General features: G+C 50.4%; 1 protein-coding gene across 4 annotated transcripts in view; it reads left to right on the forward strand.

Moving 5' to 3' along the window:
* eps8l3b (EPS8 signaling adaptor L3b) overlaps positions 1 to 14,073 on the forward strand; it is a 113,580-nt gene extending 99,507 nt beyond the window's left edge. For all 4 annotated transcript variants that reach the window (XM_072480076.1, XM_072480075.1, XM_072480074.1 and 1 more), the window contains 4 exons: positions 1,281 to 1,391; positions 4,779 to 4,897; positions 5,163 to 5,279; positions 13,176 to 14,073. In XM_072480076.1, coding sequence (XP_072336177.1) covers positions 1,281 to 1,391; positions 4,779 to 4,897; positions 5,163 to 5,279; positions 13,176 to 13,182 — 354 coding nt within the window. In that variant the 3' untranslated portion in view covers positions 13,183 to 14,073. The remainder of the gene's footprint in view (positions 1 to 1,280; positions 1,392 to 4,778; positions 4,898 to 5,162; positions 5,280 to 13,175) is intronic.
* Positions 14,074 to 16,367: the final 2,294 nt, after the last annotated feature.

Genomic DNA, 16,367 nt, shown 5'->3' on the forward strand with positions numbered 1-16,367 from the left:
CACAAAACCGTGTTGATTATCTCTAATCAAATTATTCCTTTCCAGATGATTATACATCCTATCTCTTATAAACCTTTCCAAGATTTTGCCCACAACAGAAGTAAGGCTCACTGGTCTATAGTTACCGGGGTTGTCTCTACTCCCCTTCTTGAACAAGGGGACAACATTTGCTATCCTCCAGTCTTCTGGCACTATTCCTGTAGACAAAGATGACTTAAAGATCAAAGCCAAAGGCTCAGCAATCTCCTCCCTAGCTTCCCAGAGAATCCTAGGATAAATCCCATCCAGCCCAGGGGACTTATCTATTTTCACACTTTCCAGAATTGCTAACACCTCCTCCTTATGAACCTCAAGCCCTTCTAGTCTAGTAGCCTGAATCTCAGTATTCTCCTCGACAACATTGTCTTTTTCCTGTGTGAATACTGATGAAAAATATTCATTTAGCACCTCTCCTATCTCCTCGGACTCCACGCACAACTTCCTGCTACTGCCCTTGACTGGCCCTACTCTTACCCTAGTCATTCTTTTATTCCTGACATATCTATAGAAAACTTTAGGTTTATCCTTGATCCTACCTGCCAAAGACATCTCATGTCCCCTCCTGGCTCTTCTTAGCTCTCTCTTTAGGTCCTTCCTAGCTAACTTGTAACTCTCGAGTGCCCTAACTGAACCTTCATGTCTCATTTTTACATAAGCCTCCTTCTTCCTCTTGACAAGTTTTTTGACTGCTTTAGTAAACCACTGTTCCCTTGCTCGACCACTTCCTCCCTGCCTGACAGGTACATACTTATCAAGGACACGCAGTAGCTGTTCCTTGAACAAGCTCCACATTTCCATTGTGCCCATCCCCTGAGGTTTTCCTCTCCATCCAGTGCATCCTAAGTCTTGCCTCATCGCATCATAATTGCCTTTCCCCCAGATATAACTCTTGCCCTGCGGTATATACCTATCCCTTTCCATCACTAAAGTAAACGTAATCGAATTGTGGTCGCTATCACCAAAGTGCTCACCTACCTCCAAATCTAACACCTGTCCTGGTTCATTACCCAGTACCAAATCCAATACGGCCTCACCTCTCGTTGGCCTATCTACACACTGTGTCAGGAAATCCTCCTGCACACATTGGACAAAAACGGACCCATCTAAAAGTACTCGAACTAGAGCGTTTCCAGTCAATATTTGGAAAGTTAAAGTCCCCCATAACAACTACATAATCCAACTACCTAATTTATAACCCAAGTAAGAGTCACTGACTCATTCTTACTGCTTGTGTGTTTCAGGTGTTGGAGGCCACCAAGCAGTGGTGGAAAGTGAAGAACTCCGATGGCTTCATTGGTTACGTACCCTCCAACATCATGCACCTACTCAATCAGGAGGAAATGCTACCTTCAGTAAGAAAACTTTGCAGGCTAGGAAAGAACAAAGGGTGCAATTTAACCACCATGTTGAGCCCGGCGCGGATCCGGGATGCGCCGGTGAAATAGAGGGAGAGGCCAAAATGGGGATCCGTGCCAGGCACAAATCGGTTTGCAATCTAACCAGCCACTCCCAGCAGCAGGTTCCCGATACCACCCAAACGTGGCGAGAAGATCATTCTTGTGGACCTCCTTTAGCGCCTTTCCAAGGCCAGCACATCCTTCTTAGATACGCGGCCTAAAACTGTTCACAATACATGAAATGGGGTCTGACCAGAGCCTTATACAGCCTCAGAAGTGCATCTCATTACCGAGGTGGAAGTGCAATCTAATGGTCTCCCGGCAATCCCCAGCCAGAGTGGGCGTCATTTAGTCCACTCCTTTTTAAACAATGTGTAGCTGTCGCAATGGCTGCTGAGGGGGAGCTGAGGAGGTGAGTCGCCATTTCCATTCCCTGTCATACAGCCTAGGGGAGGAAGGATCATTCTGTCTGACATGAACAACTCACATGAGGCAGGTCATCTGGGGGAAGGGGCAATGGATCCTCACCTCTGCGGCGCAGGCCAACGTCACTGTCGGTGATTGCTCTCGCCTCGGTCAACCCCGCGATCTCCAGGGCCCATTCCTTGTAGGGGATAAGGACTCTGATATCTGGAACACTGCCGTCCGTCTGTACCCTTTCACACCTATTAAGGGCTAACTTCTCCTGTGGGGACAGAGAGAGGGCATTGTGAGGGTGGGTGCGAGGTGCCAGCTGCTGACCTGATGGGAGGGGGTGGCAGGCAGAATTGGTGCCGGGGGCCGTAGTTAACTTATCCTTGCAGCTCGTTGGATTTTGTTCGTCGTCCTGCACTGTACGTTGCTCCTCCTAGTCGCGCCGCCCGAACTGATAGCGACTGCCACTGCCTCCCAGGAGGCATTCTCAGCCCTGCTGCTGGTCCTCTGAACCTCTCGGGGTACAGCGTGTCCCGTCTCGCATCCATGGCATCCAGAAGCCTGGCCAGGTCGGCAACCACGAAACATGGAGCAGGTCTGCCTGGTGCCATGTTTGTGCGCTGACTGAATAGTGAGGGGGCGTTTAAAAGCGGCTCCCCTTTGTTAGTGGCGAGCTGCCAGGCGCAGGTCTGGTGAATCAGCTGCCAAGACAGCCAGTACCGGATTGAAGCTCGTGAGGGCTCATTTCTGGCACTAAATGCCATTAAACACAGGCGCAGCCATCGAGAAACACCTGGGAAATCAAGTCTGAGATGTCACTTTGAACTGTTTCCGTTAAATTGAGCCCAAAGTGTTAATAATTACTGATATGAGTTGGTAGATCTGTAAATCACAGTTGGCCCAAACTGCAACTTTGGTTGGAGAACTGAGTGGGAAGTGCATCAACAGCCTTGCTCCTCCTAATCACGGCCTTCCTCTCCCCCTTGGGATCGTGGTCTTTCTCCACTCTGTTTCTCCGCAGCCTCCTGATCATGTTAGATCATGTCCCAATCACATGTTCGAGTTCTTTGAGGAGGTAGCAGGGAAGTTAGACAAAGGAGAAACAGTGGGTGTGATCTATTTAGATTTCCAGAAGGCCTTTGACAAGGTGCCATATAGGAGGCTGTTAAATAAGTTAAGAGCCATGGTGTTAAGGGTAAGATCCTGGCATGGATAGAGGATTGGCTGACTGGCAGAAGGCAGACAGTGAGGATAAAGGGGTCTTTTTCAGGATGACAGCTGGTGACTAGTGGTGTGCCTCAGGGGTCTGTGCTGGGACCACAACTTTTCGCAATACACATCAACGATCTGGAAGAAGGAACTGAGGGCACTGTTACTAAATTTGCAGATGATACAAAGATATGCAGAGGGACAGGTAGCATTGAGGAAGCAGGGGGGCTGCAGAAGGACTTGGACAGGCTAGGAGAGTGGGCAATGAAGTGGCAGATGGAATACAATGTGGAAAAGTGTGAGGAGAATGGAGGCATAGACTATTTTCTAAATGGGAAAAGGCTTAGGAAATAAGAAGCACAAACCGACTTCGGAGTGCTAGTTCAAGATTTTCTTAAGGTTCAGTCGGCAGTTAAGACGGCAAATGCAATGTTAGCATTCATGTTAAGAGGGCTAGAATGCAAGACCAAGGATGTACTTCTGAGGCTGTAGAAGGCTCTGGTCAGACCCCATTAGGAGTATTGTGAGCAGTTTTGGGCCCTGTATCAAAGGAAGGGTGTGCTGGCCTTGGAAAGGCTACAGAGGAGGTTCACAAGAATGATCCCTGGAATGAAGAGTTTGTCATATGAGGAGTGGTTGAGGACTCTGGGTCTGTACTCGTTTAGAAAGATGAAGAGGGATCTTATTGAAAATTACAGGATACTGCGAGGCCTGGATAGAGTGGACGTGGAGTGGACGTTTCCACTTGTAGGGAAAACTCTAACCAGAGGACACCATCTCAGACTAAAGGGACAATCCTTTAAAACAGAGATGAGGAGAAATTTCTTCAGCCAGAGGATGGTGAATCTGTGGAACTCTTTGCCGCAGAAGGCTGTGGAGACCAATAACTGTGTGTCTTTAAGACAGAGATAGATTGGCTCTAGATTAATAAGGGGATCAGGGGTTATGGGAAGAAGGCAGGAGAATGGGGATGAGAAAAATATCAGCCATGATTGAATGGCAGGGCAGGCTCGATGGGCCGAGTGGCCTAATTCTGCTCCTATGTCTTATGGTCTTAAGGCCTCACTTGTCCCCTCACGAACCCTGCAGTCACCCCCAATTATCCCTTGCTGTGACTCCCTGCTGCTGGGATTTCCTCCATTTGACTATCTACCAGGCGAGAAACTGTGCTAAGCAAAAAATGTTAACAAGGCTTTGTAGTTAACTTTGGCATGACCTCCCAGATCTTGCTGGGTTCTTTGGTTGTCTTCGTCCCCCTCTATCCCCTCTCCGGGCCCCATTTATTTGGATCATCCTCTATTCCCGATTATCCTGGACAAGATTCACCATTCACCTGAGGAAGGAGTAGCGCTCCGAAAGCTAGTGACATCGAAACAAACCTGTTGGACTTTAACCTGGTGTTGTAAGACTTCAGGGGCTGTTTAGCACAAGGCTAAATCACTGGCTTTGAAAGCAGACCAAGGCAGGCCAGCAGCACGGTTCAATTCCCGTAACAGCCTCCCCGAACAGGCGCCGGAATGTGGTGACTAGGGGCTTTTCACAGTAACTTCATTTGAAGCCTACTTGTGACAATAAGTGATTTTCATTTCATTTCACTTCTTACTATCCTGGACAAGCTCATTCGAGGTTTGAACTGCAACGCAGTGTTGGATGTATGATTACCTCTTCATAAATTTGTTTCATCTCCTGTTGTGATTTTTCTTGTGATTTTTTTTGTAGCATGTTGATAACCACCATGGTTTCCAATATCCCCCTGATGCTGACTCTCATGACCTGACCAAATATTCCACACCCTATGAGGTGACAACCTGGCTCCAGACGAAAGGTTTTTCAAGATTGTGAGTATAGGTCATGTTGCACTCTAGACTCAATCAGTTGATAAATAACCACATTAGTTTTGTCAAAACGTGCCTCTGTTCTTCATTCCTGTATTCCTCACACTTAACCCAAGATGCTTCACAGTTCGAATCTTCACTCCTTGAATGATTTGCCCCTCGTCGATTCCTACTTTTGGGACCATCTCAGGTATATTTCTCACTTAGCTTTGAACTTTCCTGCTGGTAAGTTCTGCTCATCATATTTCTCTCTTGTTTCTTCCTCCAGAACTGTGAAGTCTCTTGGAGTTCTTACTGGTTCTCAGTTACTGAGTCTTAGTAAGGAAGAGTTGAAGATGATCACTGAAAGGGATGGTCACATCGTCTACAGTGAGATTCATGGGGGGTAAGTAAACATGCCCACCCCTCCTCTCTCACTCGCACCCCACATGAAACTTTAAACCCAGGAGCTTTTTACACTTGCGGATGTGACTGTACAAGATCTAGTGGCATTACTGGGAGAAGAACAGGGTGGTTGTCTCTGCCATCCTGGCCAATAGATATCCCTCAAATAACACCTCAGACAGATTAACTCGTCATTTATTCTAATATCAAAGCAAAATACTGCAGATGCTGAAAACCTGAAATAAAAACAGAAAATGTTGGATAAATAGAAAATCTGGAGATGGATCATTTAAATCCAAAACATTAACCTTATTTCTCTCCACAGATGCTGCCAGACTTGCTGAGTTTATCCAGCATTTTCTGTTTTCATTTATCTCGTTCCGTTTGTGGAGCTTGCGGTGTAAATTGGCTGCTCTACACTGTAACCATGGCTACACTTCAAGAGTACTTTGGTTGTGGGACTTCCGGTTGCGGCTATGCGGAGCTAAGTCGCACGTTCAGCAGCTCCTGCTAAAAACGGACTTTTGGGCTCTTTTTAGGGCCCGTAACGGCGCTTGTTCGACGTTTCCCGGTGTGGGAAGGGGACAGCAACATTCCCCAGATAGTGTATGGATTGGACCAGGAGTGGGGCGATTTAAAAAAGTGGCATTGAAGCAAAGAAAGGTGCGAGGGAGGAGGACCAAGGTGGCGGCGGGCAGAGAACAGGCAGCGTGGCGGCAGTGGCCGCTAGAGCAGCAGGAGCTTCTCCAGCGCTGTTTTAAGGAACTGAAAGCAGGGCTGCTGAAGCCGATGAAGGCTTCAATCGATAAGCTGCTGGAGACCCAGGCGGCCCAAGGGGCACGATCCGGGAGGTCCGGCAGAAGGTCTCAGAGAACAAGGACAAGATCCTTGGCCTAGCGGTGAAGGTGGAGGCGCACGACGCGCTCCACAAGAAATGGCAGGCGAGGTTCAAGGAGATGGAGAACCGGTCGAGGCGGAAGAACCTGCGGATCCTGGGTCTCCCGGAGGGGTTGGAGGGATCGGACGTGGGGGCCTTCGTGGTCACAACGCTGAACTCGCTGATGGGAGCGGGGGCCTTTCAGGGGCCCTTGGAGCTGGAGGGGGCCCACCGAGTGCTGGCGAGGAGGCCCAAGCCCAGCGAGACGCCGCAGGTGGTGCTGATGCGGTTCCACAGGTTTGCTGATCGAGAGTATGTGTTAAGGTGGGCCAAGAAGGAGCGGAGCAGCAGGTGGGAGAAAGTGGAGGTCTGGATCTACCAGGATTGGAGTGCGGAAGTGGCGAAGAAGAGGGCCGGTTACAACCGGTCGAAGGCAGTGCTGCACAGGAAGGGGGTGAAGTTCGGTATGCTGCAGCCGGCGCATCTGTGGGTCACCTATAAGGACCAACACCATTATTTTGAGTCCCCGGAGGAGGCGTGGCCCTTTGTTCAGGCCGAAAAACTGGACTCGGACTAAGGGTCGGGGACGAGGGGTCGCGGTGGAGGGATGGGTGGGGATTGTTGTGTTGTGTTTCGAGGGGGTGTTCTTTGTTTGTCGGGGGTTGATTGGGCATTGTTTTGATTAGGTCCGCCGGGTGGGCTCGTGGGGGGGGGGGGGGGGTAGGTCAACCACTTGGGGGGTTGATGGTCGGTAGGGGAGACGGGGCCCGCGGGGGGGGGGGGGTGGGGGGGGGGGGGAGAGGCCTGAGTTGGGGGTAGTGGGACCGGGCCTGGAAAGGGAGCTGCGCCAGAGGAGGCGGGGTCAGGCGAGAGGAAAGCGCAGGCTTTTTCCCGTGCTTAGGTTTGAGGGGGCGGGGCCGGAGCTGGGAAGCGCGGGCTTTTCTCCTGCGGCTGGGAGTGGAATGGATGAGAGCCTGCTGGTGGACAAGGGGGGGTGGGGGGGGAAGTTCTACACTGGAGGGGGCGGGGGGGGGGGGGGTCGATGGAGCGGCGGGAGTGGCCGGACTCAGCAGGAGTCAGCTGACTTATGGCAATGGGGGGAGCAATGCAGCTAGGGGGGGGACCTATTCGGGTTTGGATGCACAAAATCGGGGGGGGTGGCAATCTTGGTGGGGAAGAGAGTGTCGTTCGAGGCGTCGAGCATTGCGGCAGACAATGGCGGTAGGTATGTGATGGTAAGTGGCAAGCTGCAGGGGGAGCGGGTGGTGTTGGTCAGTGTATATGCCCCAAATTGGGACGATGCGGGCTTCATGCGGCGTATGCTGGGCCGGATTCCGGACCTGGAGACAGGGAGCCTGATAATGGGGCGGAATTTCAACATGGTGCTAGACCCGGCACTGGACCGCTCTAGGTCTAGGACGGGCAGGAGGCCGGCGGAGGCCAAGGTGCTGAGGGGGTTCATGGACCAGATGGGAGGGGTGGATCCATGGAGGTTTGCGAGGCCGGGGGCCAGAGAATTTTCATTCTTCTCCCATGTCCACAAGGCCTACTCCCGGATTGACTTTTCTGTCATGAGGGTTGAGGATATGGAGTACTCGGCGAAAGCCATTTCTGATCATGCTCCACTCTGGGTGGACCTCGAGTTGGGGGAGGAGAGGGACCAGCGCCCGCTGTGGCACCTCGAGGTGGGGTTGCTGGCGGACGAGGAGGTGAGCGGGCGGGTCCGGTGATGTATAGAGAGATACCTGGAGGCTAATGACAATGGGAAGGTGCAAGTAGGGGTGGTCTGGGAGGCGCTGAAGGTGGTGGTCAGAGGAGAGCTGATCTCCATTAGGGCACACAAGGAGAGAGGGGAGAGAAGAGAGAGGTAGATGTTGGTGGGGGAGATGGTGAGGGTGGACAGGAGGCACGCAGAGACCCTGGAGGAGGGATTGCTCAGGGAGCGGCATAGCCTCCAGGCTGAGTTTGATTTGTTCACCACCAGGAAGGCGGAGGCGCAGTGGAGGGAGGCGCAGTGGAGGAAGGCGCAGGGGGCGGTGTATGAATACGGAGAAAAGGTGAGCCATATGCTGGCACACCAGCTTCGGAAGCGGGAGGTAGTTAGGGAGATCGGGGGAGTTAGGGATGGAGGAGGGAGCACGGTGCGAAGTGCGGTGGGTATCAATGGGGTCTTCAGGGACTTCTACGAGGAACTGTACCGGTCTGAGCCCCCACTGGAGGAGACAGGGACGGGTCGCTTCCTGGACCGGCTGGGGTTTCCGAGGGTGGAGGACAGGCAGGTGGCGGGGTTGGGGGCGCCGGTTGGGTTGGAGGAGTTGGTCAAAGGGATAGGGAACATGCAGGCGGGGAAGGCATCGGGGCCGGATGGGTTCCCGGTTGAATTTTACAAGAAGTATTCGGACCTGCTGGGCCCGCTGTTGGTATGGACCTTCAACGAGGCAAGGGAACGGGGGGCTCTGCCCCCGGCAATGTCAAGAGCGCTGATTTCCCTGATCCAGAAGCAGGACAAGGATCCCCTACAGTGTGGGTCATATAGGCCGATCTCACTCCTAAATATAGACGCAAAGTTGCTGGCAAAGATTTTGGCCATGAGGATAGAGGACTGTGTGCCGCAGGTCATACACGAGGATCAGACGGGGTTCGTGAAAGGGAGGCAGTTGAATACCAATGTACGGAGGCTCTTGAATGTTATAATGATGCCGGCGATGGAAGGGAAGGCGGAGATGGTGGCGGCGATGGATGCGGAGAAGGCCTTTGATAGGGTGGAGTGGGGGTACCTGTGGGAGGTGTTGAAAAGGTTTGGGTTCGGGGAGGGGTTCGTCAGGTGGGTGAGGCTGCTATATAAGGCCCCGGTGGCGAGTGTGGCCACGAACAGTAGGAGGTCAGAGTATTTCCGGCTACACCGGGGGACGAGGCAGGGGTATCCCCTGTCCCTCCTGCTCTTTGCACTGGCGATTGAACCCGTGGCCATGCCGTTGAGGGAGTCGAGGAACTGGAGGGGGCTGGTGCGGGGTGGGGAGGAGCATCGGGTGTCGCTCTATGCGGATGATTCGCTGCTATATGTGGCGGACCCGGTGGGGGGAATGCCAGAGGTGATGAGGATCCTTAGGGAGTTTGGAGATTTCTCCAGGTACAAGCTTAATATGGGGAAGAGCGAGTTGTTCGTGGTGCACCCAGGGGACCAGGAGAGGGGGATTGGTGAGCTCCCACTAAAAAGGGCGGAGAGGAGTTTTAGGTACCTGGGGGTCCAGGTGGCTAGGAGCTGGGGGGCCCTACATAAGCTTAATTTCACGAGGCTGGTGGAGCAGATGGAGGAGGAGTTTAAGAGGTGGGACGTGCTGCCACTCTCCCTGGCGGGTAGGGTGCAGTAAGTTAAAATGACGGTGCTCCTGAGGTTTATGTTCCTGTTCCAATGCCTCCCCATCCTGACCCCTAAGGCCTTCTTCAGGCGGGTTAACAGGAGCGTTATGGGGTTTGTGTGGACGCAGAACACCCCGAGGGTGAGAAACGTGTTCTAGAGCAGTGAAGGGATTGGGGGGGGGGGGGGGGGGAGGGGTTTGCGCTGCCTAACCTCTGTGGGTATTATTGCGCCGCCAACGTGGCGATGGTGCGTAAGTGGGTGATGGAGGGGGATGAGGCGGCATGGAAGAGGCTGGAGATGGCGTCCTGTGTGGGCACGAGCCTGGAGGCGCTGGTGACGGCGTCGCTGCCACTTCCTCCAACGAGGTACACCACGAGCTCGGTGGTGGCGGCTACCCTCAAAATGTGGGGGCAATTGAGACGTCACAGGGGGTAGGTGGGGGCCTCGGTGTGGTCCCCGATTTGGGGGAACCACCGGTTTGTCCCGGGGAGGATGGACAGAGGGTTTCTGAGCTGGAACAGGGTAGGTATTAGAAGGATGGGGGACCTGTTTATGGACGGGAAGCTCGCGAGCCTGGGTGAGCTAGAGGAGAAGTTTGGGCTCCCCCCCGGGGAACACCTTCAGATATACGCAGGTAAGGGCGTTTGTTCGGCGGCAGGTGGTGGAGTTCCCACTGCTGCCGCCACGCGGGGTCCAGGACAGGGTGCTGTCGGGGGTGTGGGTTGGAGAGGCAAGGATCTCGGCAACGTATCAGGTGATGCAGGAGGAGGAGGAGGCCTCGGTGGAGGAGCTAAAGGGTAAGTGGGAGGAGGATCTGGGTGAGGAGATTGACGAGGGGATGTGGGCGGATGCCCTGGGGAGGGTGAACTCTTCCTCTTCGTGCGCGAGGCTCAGCCTCATATAATTTAAGATGCGCATAGGGCTCACATGACCGGGGCAAGGATAAGCCGGTTATTTGGGTGCGAGGACAGGTGTGTTAGGTGCTCAGGGAGCCCAGCAAATCACACCCACATGTTCTGGGCGTGCCTAGTGCTGGAGGACTTTTGGAAGGGCGTAGCGAGGACGGTGTCGAGGGTGGTAGCTTCCAGGGTCAAGCCGGGCTGGGGGCTCGCAATATTTGGGGTGGCAGAGGAGCCGGGAGTGTAGGAGGCGAAAGAGGCCGGTATTCTGGCCTTTGCGTCCCTGGTAGCCCGGCGAAGGATTCTTCTTCAGTGGAAGGATGCGAGGCCCCCAAGCGTGGAATCCTGGATCAACGATGTGGCGGGGTTTATTAAATTGGAGAGGGTGAAATTTGCCTTAAGGGGATCGGTGCAAGGGTTCTTCAGGCGGTGGCAACCGTTCCTAGACTTCCTGGCAGAACGTTAGAAGATGGTCAGCAGTCTGTATTTTGTTGTTGATATTTTGTGAAAATTTGAATAAAAATTATTTTTTAAAAAAGAGTACTTTGGTTGTAAAGCGCTTTGTAAAGACTTGCTGCGGGATTCTCCGTCGGCGGGATCCTCCGCTTCGCCTGCAGCGCACTCACGTCCGCAGGGTTCGCGACGGCGTGGGGTGGAGAAACCCCATTGGACGGCTGCGGGAATGGAGAATCCCTCCTTTGATACGTGAATGATGCAAAATCAATGCAAAATCCTTCTTTATTATTGTACTTTTGCAAAATAACGATATGAAATGATAGTATGTAACATTCATACCATGGAATGATTTAGGAAGTTAATTCAAATGCTAATTTGAACAGTTCTCTGAGTTTTCCACTCTTCAACTTTATTTTTATTTGAGAAACCTAAGCGATGTTCCAGCCTCTGCGCAATGTAAGATGATGCTTGGATTGTTGAAGCTTGTAAATTGTAGGAGGGAGGTACCGAGGGAGGAAAGGAGTTTCACAGTTTTAGAGTTTCCGGAAAAGAATAGGATTAAAGTACTTTAGAAGTGCTTCTCGTTTTGGAATCACTGGACAACCCAGTCCCCCACCTCCCCACAGCCCCGCACACCCACCACAACAACTCTTCGCAACAGCCCAATCCTGCAACAACATATTACCCACAAGCCCACAGTTTGTGTTCAAATGACTCCAGAAAAGCACACTATTCCCAGCCTGCAAATCCTAAAGTGACCATCTTAGGGTATGGTCCTGTATTGCCAATTCGCACTGGAGACACCAATAATGTTGCTCTTTTAACTGGATACTGATATGACAGTTATTAATGATGATATTGCTTTTCAGAGTCGCCAGGTATCAAATTATACCACCACAAGGTTTTACCGGATATCGATCAAAGACCAAACAACCAGTTAGTTAGTTCAAGTTCAATGATAGTTTATTTACACACAAGAATTACTTCGACATGCAACATAAAACACTACAAGCTAAATTACACCTAACACTACAACAACCTGTACTTAACTTCAGGCACCCGGCTTTATGCAGAGGAACAAGGCCTTTGTTCGGATCTTGCTTGGCTGGGTCTGGAGAAGTGACTTTGTTTCTGCTGGGCTCATCCGTCTGGTCGCGATCCTTGGTCTTGAACTTGCTTCTGGTGGTGGTGCTGCAATTGGTATTAGGCGTAGGCCGGGCCAAGAGAATGCCGGTGCGCCGGGGCCAAAAGAGACTGATCACATGGCAGTGTCTCTTTTTATCCTTCGGGGGTTTCGCGCTCTTTTGGGCGGTCCTTAGCTTTGGACCCAATAATTCGGCAAGCTTCGATTACTGCCTTCGATTTTAGCCAATAAAGGGGCGGGTGCCTTGATGGCTGGGCGTGTCCTGGGCGGTCATTGACCGTGGCTGTTTGGGCTTCCTGGGCGAAGGGAGTGGCGCCAATGAGTCTGTATCTGTGTCTGATACCTGAATACAAGTCTTTTGTTCTGGGGAAATGGCCATTAGAATGCAAATCGGCTGGGGGTTTCGATAGTGTCTGGTTATCTACTGGCAAATATACACTTCAGCTCTGAGTTTGTCTGAATCCTGGATTGGCCATATTTCCCGTGATTCTTTGCAAGTGGCCATATTTCCCTTGTCAGTGGCCATGTTTCCCTTTGTAAGTGGCCATCCCAGATGGCTACACCTGTAAGTAACAAATTGTCAAACTGTCCGAGGTGATTTCAGGGAATATGTGCCTTCTTAGACTGACGGAAAATTAAGATTAGGACCACTGAGCAAAAAAATAGCTTACATTATTCTTGGGAGAGATTACCTGCAAGAATATCCATCTCAATAAAAACATTTTTGACATTTTCTAAAACTGAGCCATTGAATGAGAATATCGGGAATAGTGGCGGAAGGCTTGATCAAAGACGTAGTTTTTTGGGAGCATTTTAAAAGGGAGATGGACAGAAGATGAGGGAGGGACTTCCAGAGCTTAGGGCGGAGGCAACTGAGACTATGGCTGCCAATGGTGGAGGAATTAAAATGGTGGAGGCCGCAATCGGGATGAAATTTTGGGGTGAGGTAAAATATGGGCCGCAGAGCTTTGGATGAGCAGTAGCTTATGTCGGGTGGAAGGTGGAAGAACGTTGAGGAGATAATTGGAACATTCTGGATGTAGAAAAGTCGGGGTTGAAGGTTTAGCCCAAGCAGATGAGCTGAGGGAAGGTGAGCGAAACAGGTAACTCCAATTTGATCTGAATGAGGAAAAATTAACATTTTGCTTCTTTCTTTGCAGGCTGTAAGTGGCTCTCGCCCTGGTCAACATCCCGCATAGAGGACCATGTAAACTACTGGAGGCTATCAGAGCAGTGACCGTGTGCACAAACAAAATCAACTGAAATCCAGTGTTGTGGCTGCTGCTTCAGGGACGACTCTATTCAGATCTAAACATCAGTATTCAGCTGTAAACAAACTTTAAAGATGAAGCAAAATCAGTAGATTAAACATAAGTTATTTCCAATCAATAAGCAGACCGGTCTCTGCTTGAATTTTACACGCCAACACTTGGTGTTTTCAGCAAAAGTTAAGTATTTGATGCTGAAAGATTTGAATGTTTCTCATACAACTATGTTCACTGAAACAAACGGGCCTAAACGCAAAGCATTATTGATTCTCATGGCAAGTAGGTGACACTTAAATGGAAATCTGACTTTTTGTTGAGAATTCATTTGATTGATATTGTAACAAAACTGGACGCACACAAGTCCAAGCTGATAGGTTAGATGAATGAAGAAGAAACAGGAGAGGTTCATGCGGGAGTGTATGAAAATGAAAAAGGAAAATGAAAATCGCTTATTGTCACAAGTCGGCTTCAAATGAAGTTACTGTGAAAATCCCCTAGTCGCCACATTCCGGCGCCTGTTCGGGGAGGCTGGTACGGGAATTGAACCCTGCTGCTGGCCTGCCTTGGTCTGCTTTCAAAGCCAGCGATTTAGCCCTGTGCTGAACCAGCCCTTGCATTCACCAGCTGGGCCGAATGGCCTGTTTCTGTTCTGTAGATGCCACCTAATTCGAATGAGTAGCAGGTGTATTGCTTCAATAACTATGCCTCCCCTGTTGTCTCTTGAAGGAAGGTTGGTGAGCCTGGGCTGAACATTTCTGGGTTATGGAAGTGTAATTGTTGGGGTGTGGGGGTAAATTGGGGTGTGGGGGTAAAGGTAAGCTAGGAGTCCAGCTCCGAATCATTTTCTTATGGCCCAGGTCTGGAAATGTCTGGAGAGGACCACATACTGCTTTGATGTTTTCGCCCACTTCTGCCCAACCAACCACCCCAAAGCCCTGACGATTGGATATCTTGCAATACTTCTTGCATCTTATCAAAGTAATGATGCTCACCTGACTGAGGGCTCCTCGAATGACAGAGCTTTCCTGTGGGGAGAAGTTGAGTGGCAGAGGTCCAGATTCTCTGGCGTTTAGAAGAATGTGAGGTGATCTCACTGAGACACACAACAGTCTTAGCAAGCTCGCCAGGTTACTGGTTGAGAGGCTGGTTTCCCAGGCCAGCGAGGCAAGAACAAGCGGTTGTCAATCTGAGAATAAAGGGGTCGGCCATTTGGAAGTGAGGTGAGATTGGAATTTCTTTATGTAGAGTGTTGTGTATCTTTGGAATTTCCTATCCTAGAGAGATGTGAATGCTCAGGTGTTCAATATATTCAAGTTGGAGATCGATAGAATGTTGGTCACTAAGGGATTCAAGGGGATATAGGGTTAGAGTGCAGGAGTGGAATTGAAGTGGTCTTATTGAATGAGGAGAGGTCGTATTGTCCACTCCTGTTTTAACATAAGAACATAAGAACTAGGAACAGGAGTAGGCCATCTGGCCCCTCGAGCCTGCTCCGCCATTCAATGAGATCATGGCTGATCTTTGTGGACTCAGCTCCACTCTCCGGCCCGTACACCATATCTCCGAATCCCTTTATTCTTTAGAAAGGCATCTATCTTTTTCTTAAAAACGTTTAAAGAAGGAGCCTCAACTGCTTCACTGGGCAAGGAATTCCAGAGATTCACAACCCTTTGGGTGAAGAAGTTTCCCCTACACTCCGTCCTAAATCTACCTCCCCTTATTTTGAGGCTATGCCCCCTAGTTGTGCTTTCCCTGACCAGTGGAAACAACCTACCCGCATCTATCCTATCTATTCCCTTCATAATTTTATATGTCTCAATAAGATCACCCGCATCCTTCTAAACTCCAATAAGTACAGTCCCAGTCTACTCAACCTCTCGTCATAATCTAATCCCCTCAACTCTGGGATCAACCTAGTGAATCTCCTCTGCACTCCCTCCAGTGCCAATATGTCCTTTCTCAGGTAAGGAGACCAAAACTGAACACAATACTCCAGATGCGGCCTCACCAACACCCTATACAATTGCAGCATAACCTCCCTAGTCTTGAAATCCATCCCTCTAGCAATGAAAGACAAAACTCGATTAGCCTTCTTAATCACCTGCTGCACCTGCACACCAACTTTTTGCGACTCGTGCACCAGCACACCCAGGTCCCTCTGCACAGCAGCATGTTTTAACATCTTACCGTTTAAATAATAATCCATTCTGCTGTTATTCCTCCCAAAATGGATAGCCTCACACTTGGCAACATTGAATTCCATCTGCCAGACCCTAGCCCATTCACCTAACCTATCCAAATCCTTCTGAAGACTTCCGGTATCCTCTGCACTTTTTGCTTTACTACTCATCTTAGTGTCGTCTGCAAACTTTGACACATTGCACTTGGTCCCCAACTCCAAATCGTCTATGTAAATTGTGAACAACTGCGGGCCCAACACTGATCCTTGAGGGACCCCACTAGTTACAGGTTGCCAACCAGAGAAACACCCATTTATCCCCACTCTCCGCTTTCTGTTAGTTAACCAATCCTCTACCCATGCTACCACTTTACCCTCAATGTCCTGCATCTTTAGTTTATGCAGCAACCTTTTGTGTGGCACCTTGTCAAACGCTTTCTGGAAATCCAGATATACCACATCCATTGGCTCCCCGTTATCTACTGCACTGGTAACGTCCTCAAAAAATTCTACCAAATTAGTCAGACACGACCTACCCTTTGTGAACCCATGCTGCGTCTGCCCAATGGGACAATTTCCCTCCAGGTGCCCCGCTATTTCCTCCTTAATGATAGATTCCAGCATTTTCCCTACAACCGAAGTTAAGCTTACTGGCCTATAATTACCCGCTTTCTGCTGACCTCCTTTTTTAAACAGTGGTATCACGTTTGCTACTTTCCAATCCTCTGGGACCACCCCAGAGTCTAGTGAATTTTGATAAATTATCACTAGTGCGTTTACAATTTCCCTAGCCATCTCTTTTAACACTCTGGGATGCATCCCATCAGGGCCAGGAGACTTGTCTACCTTTAGCCCCATTAGCTTGCCCAATACTGCCTCCTTAGTGATTACAATCATCTCAAGGT

This window comes from Scyliorhinus torazame, chromosome 17, assembly GCF_047496885.1.
Source record: "Scyliorhinus torazame isolate Kashiwa2021f chromosome 17, sScyTor2.1, whole genome shotgun sequence".
Taxonomy (NCBI): domain Eukaryota; kingdom Metazoa; phylum Chordata; class Chondrichthyes; order Carcharhiniformes; family Scyliorhinidae; genus Scyliorhinus; species Scyliorhinus torazame.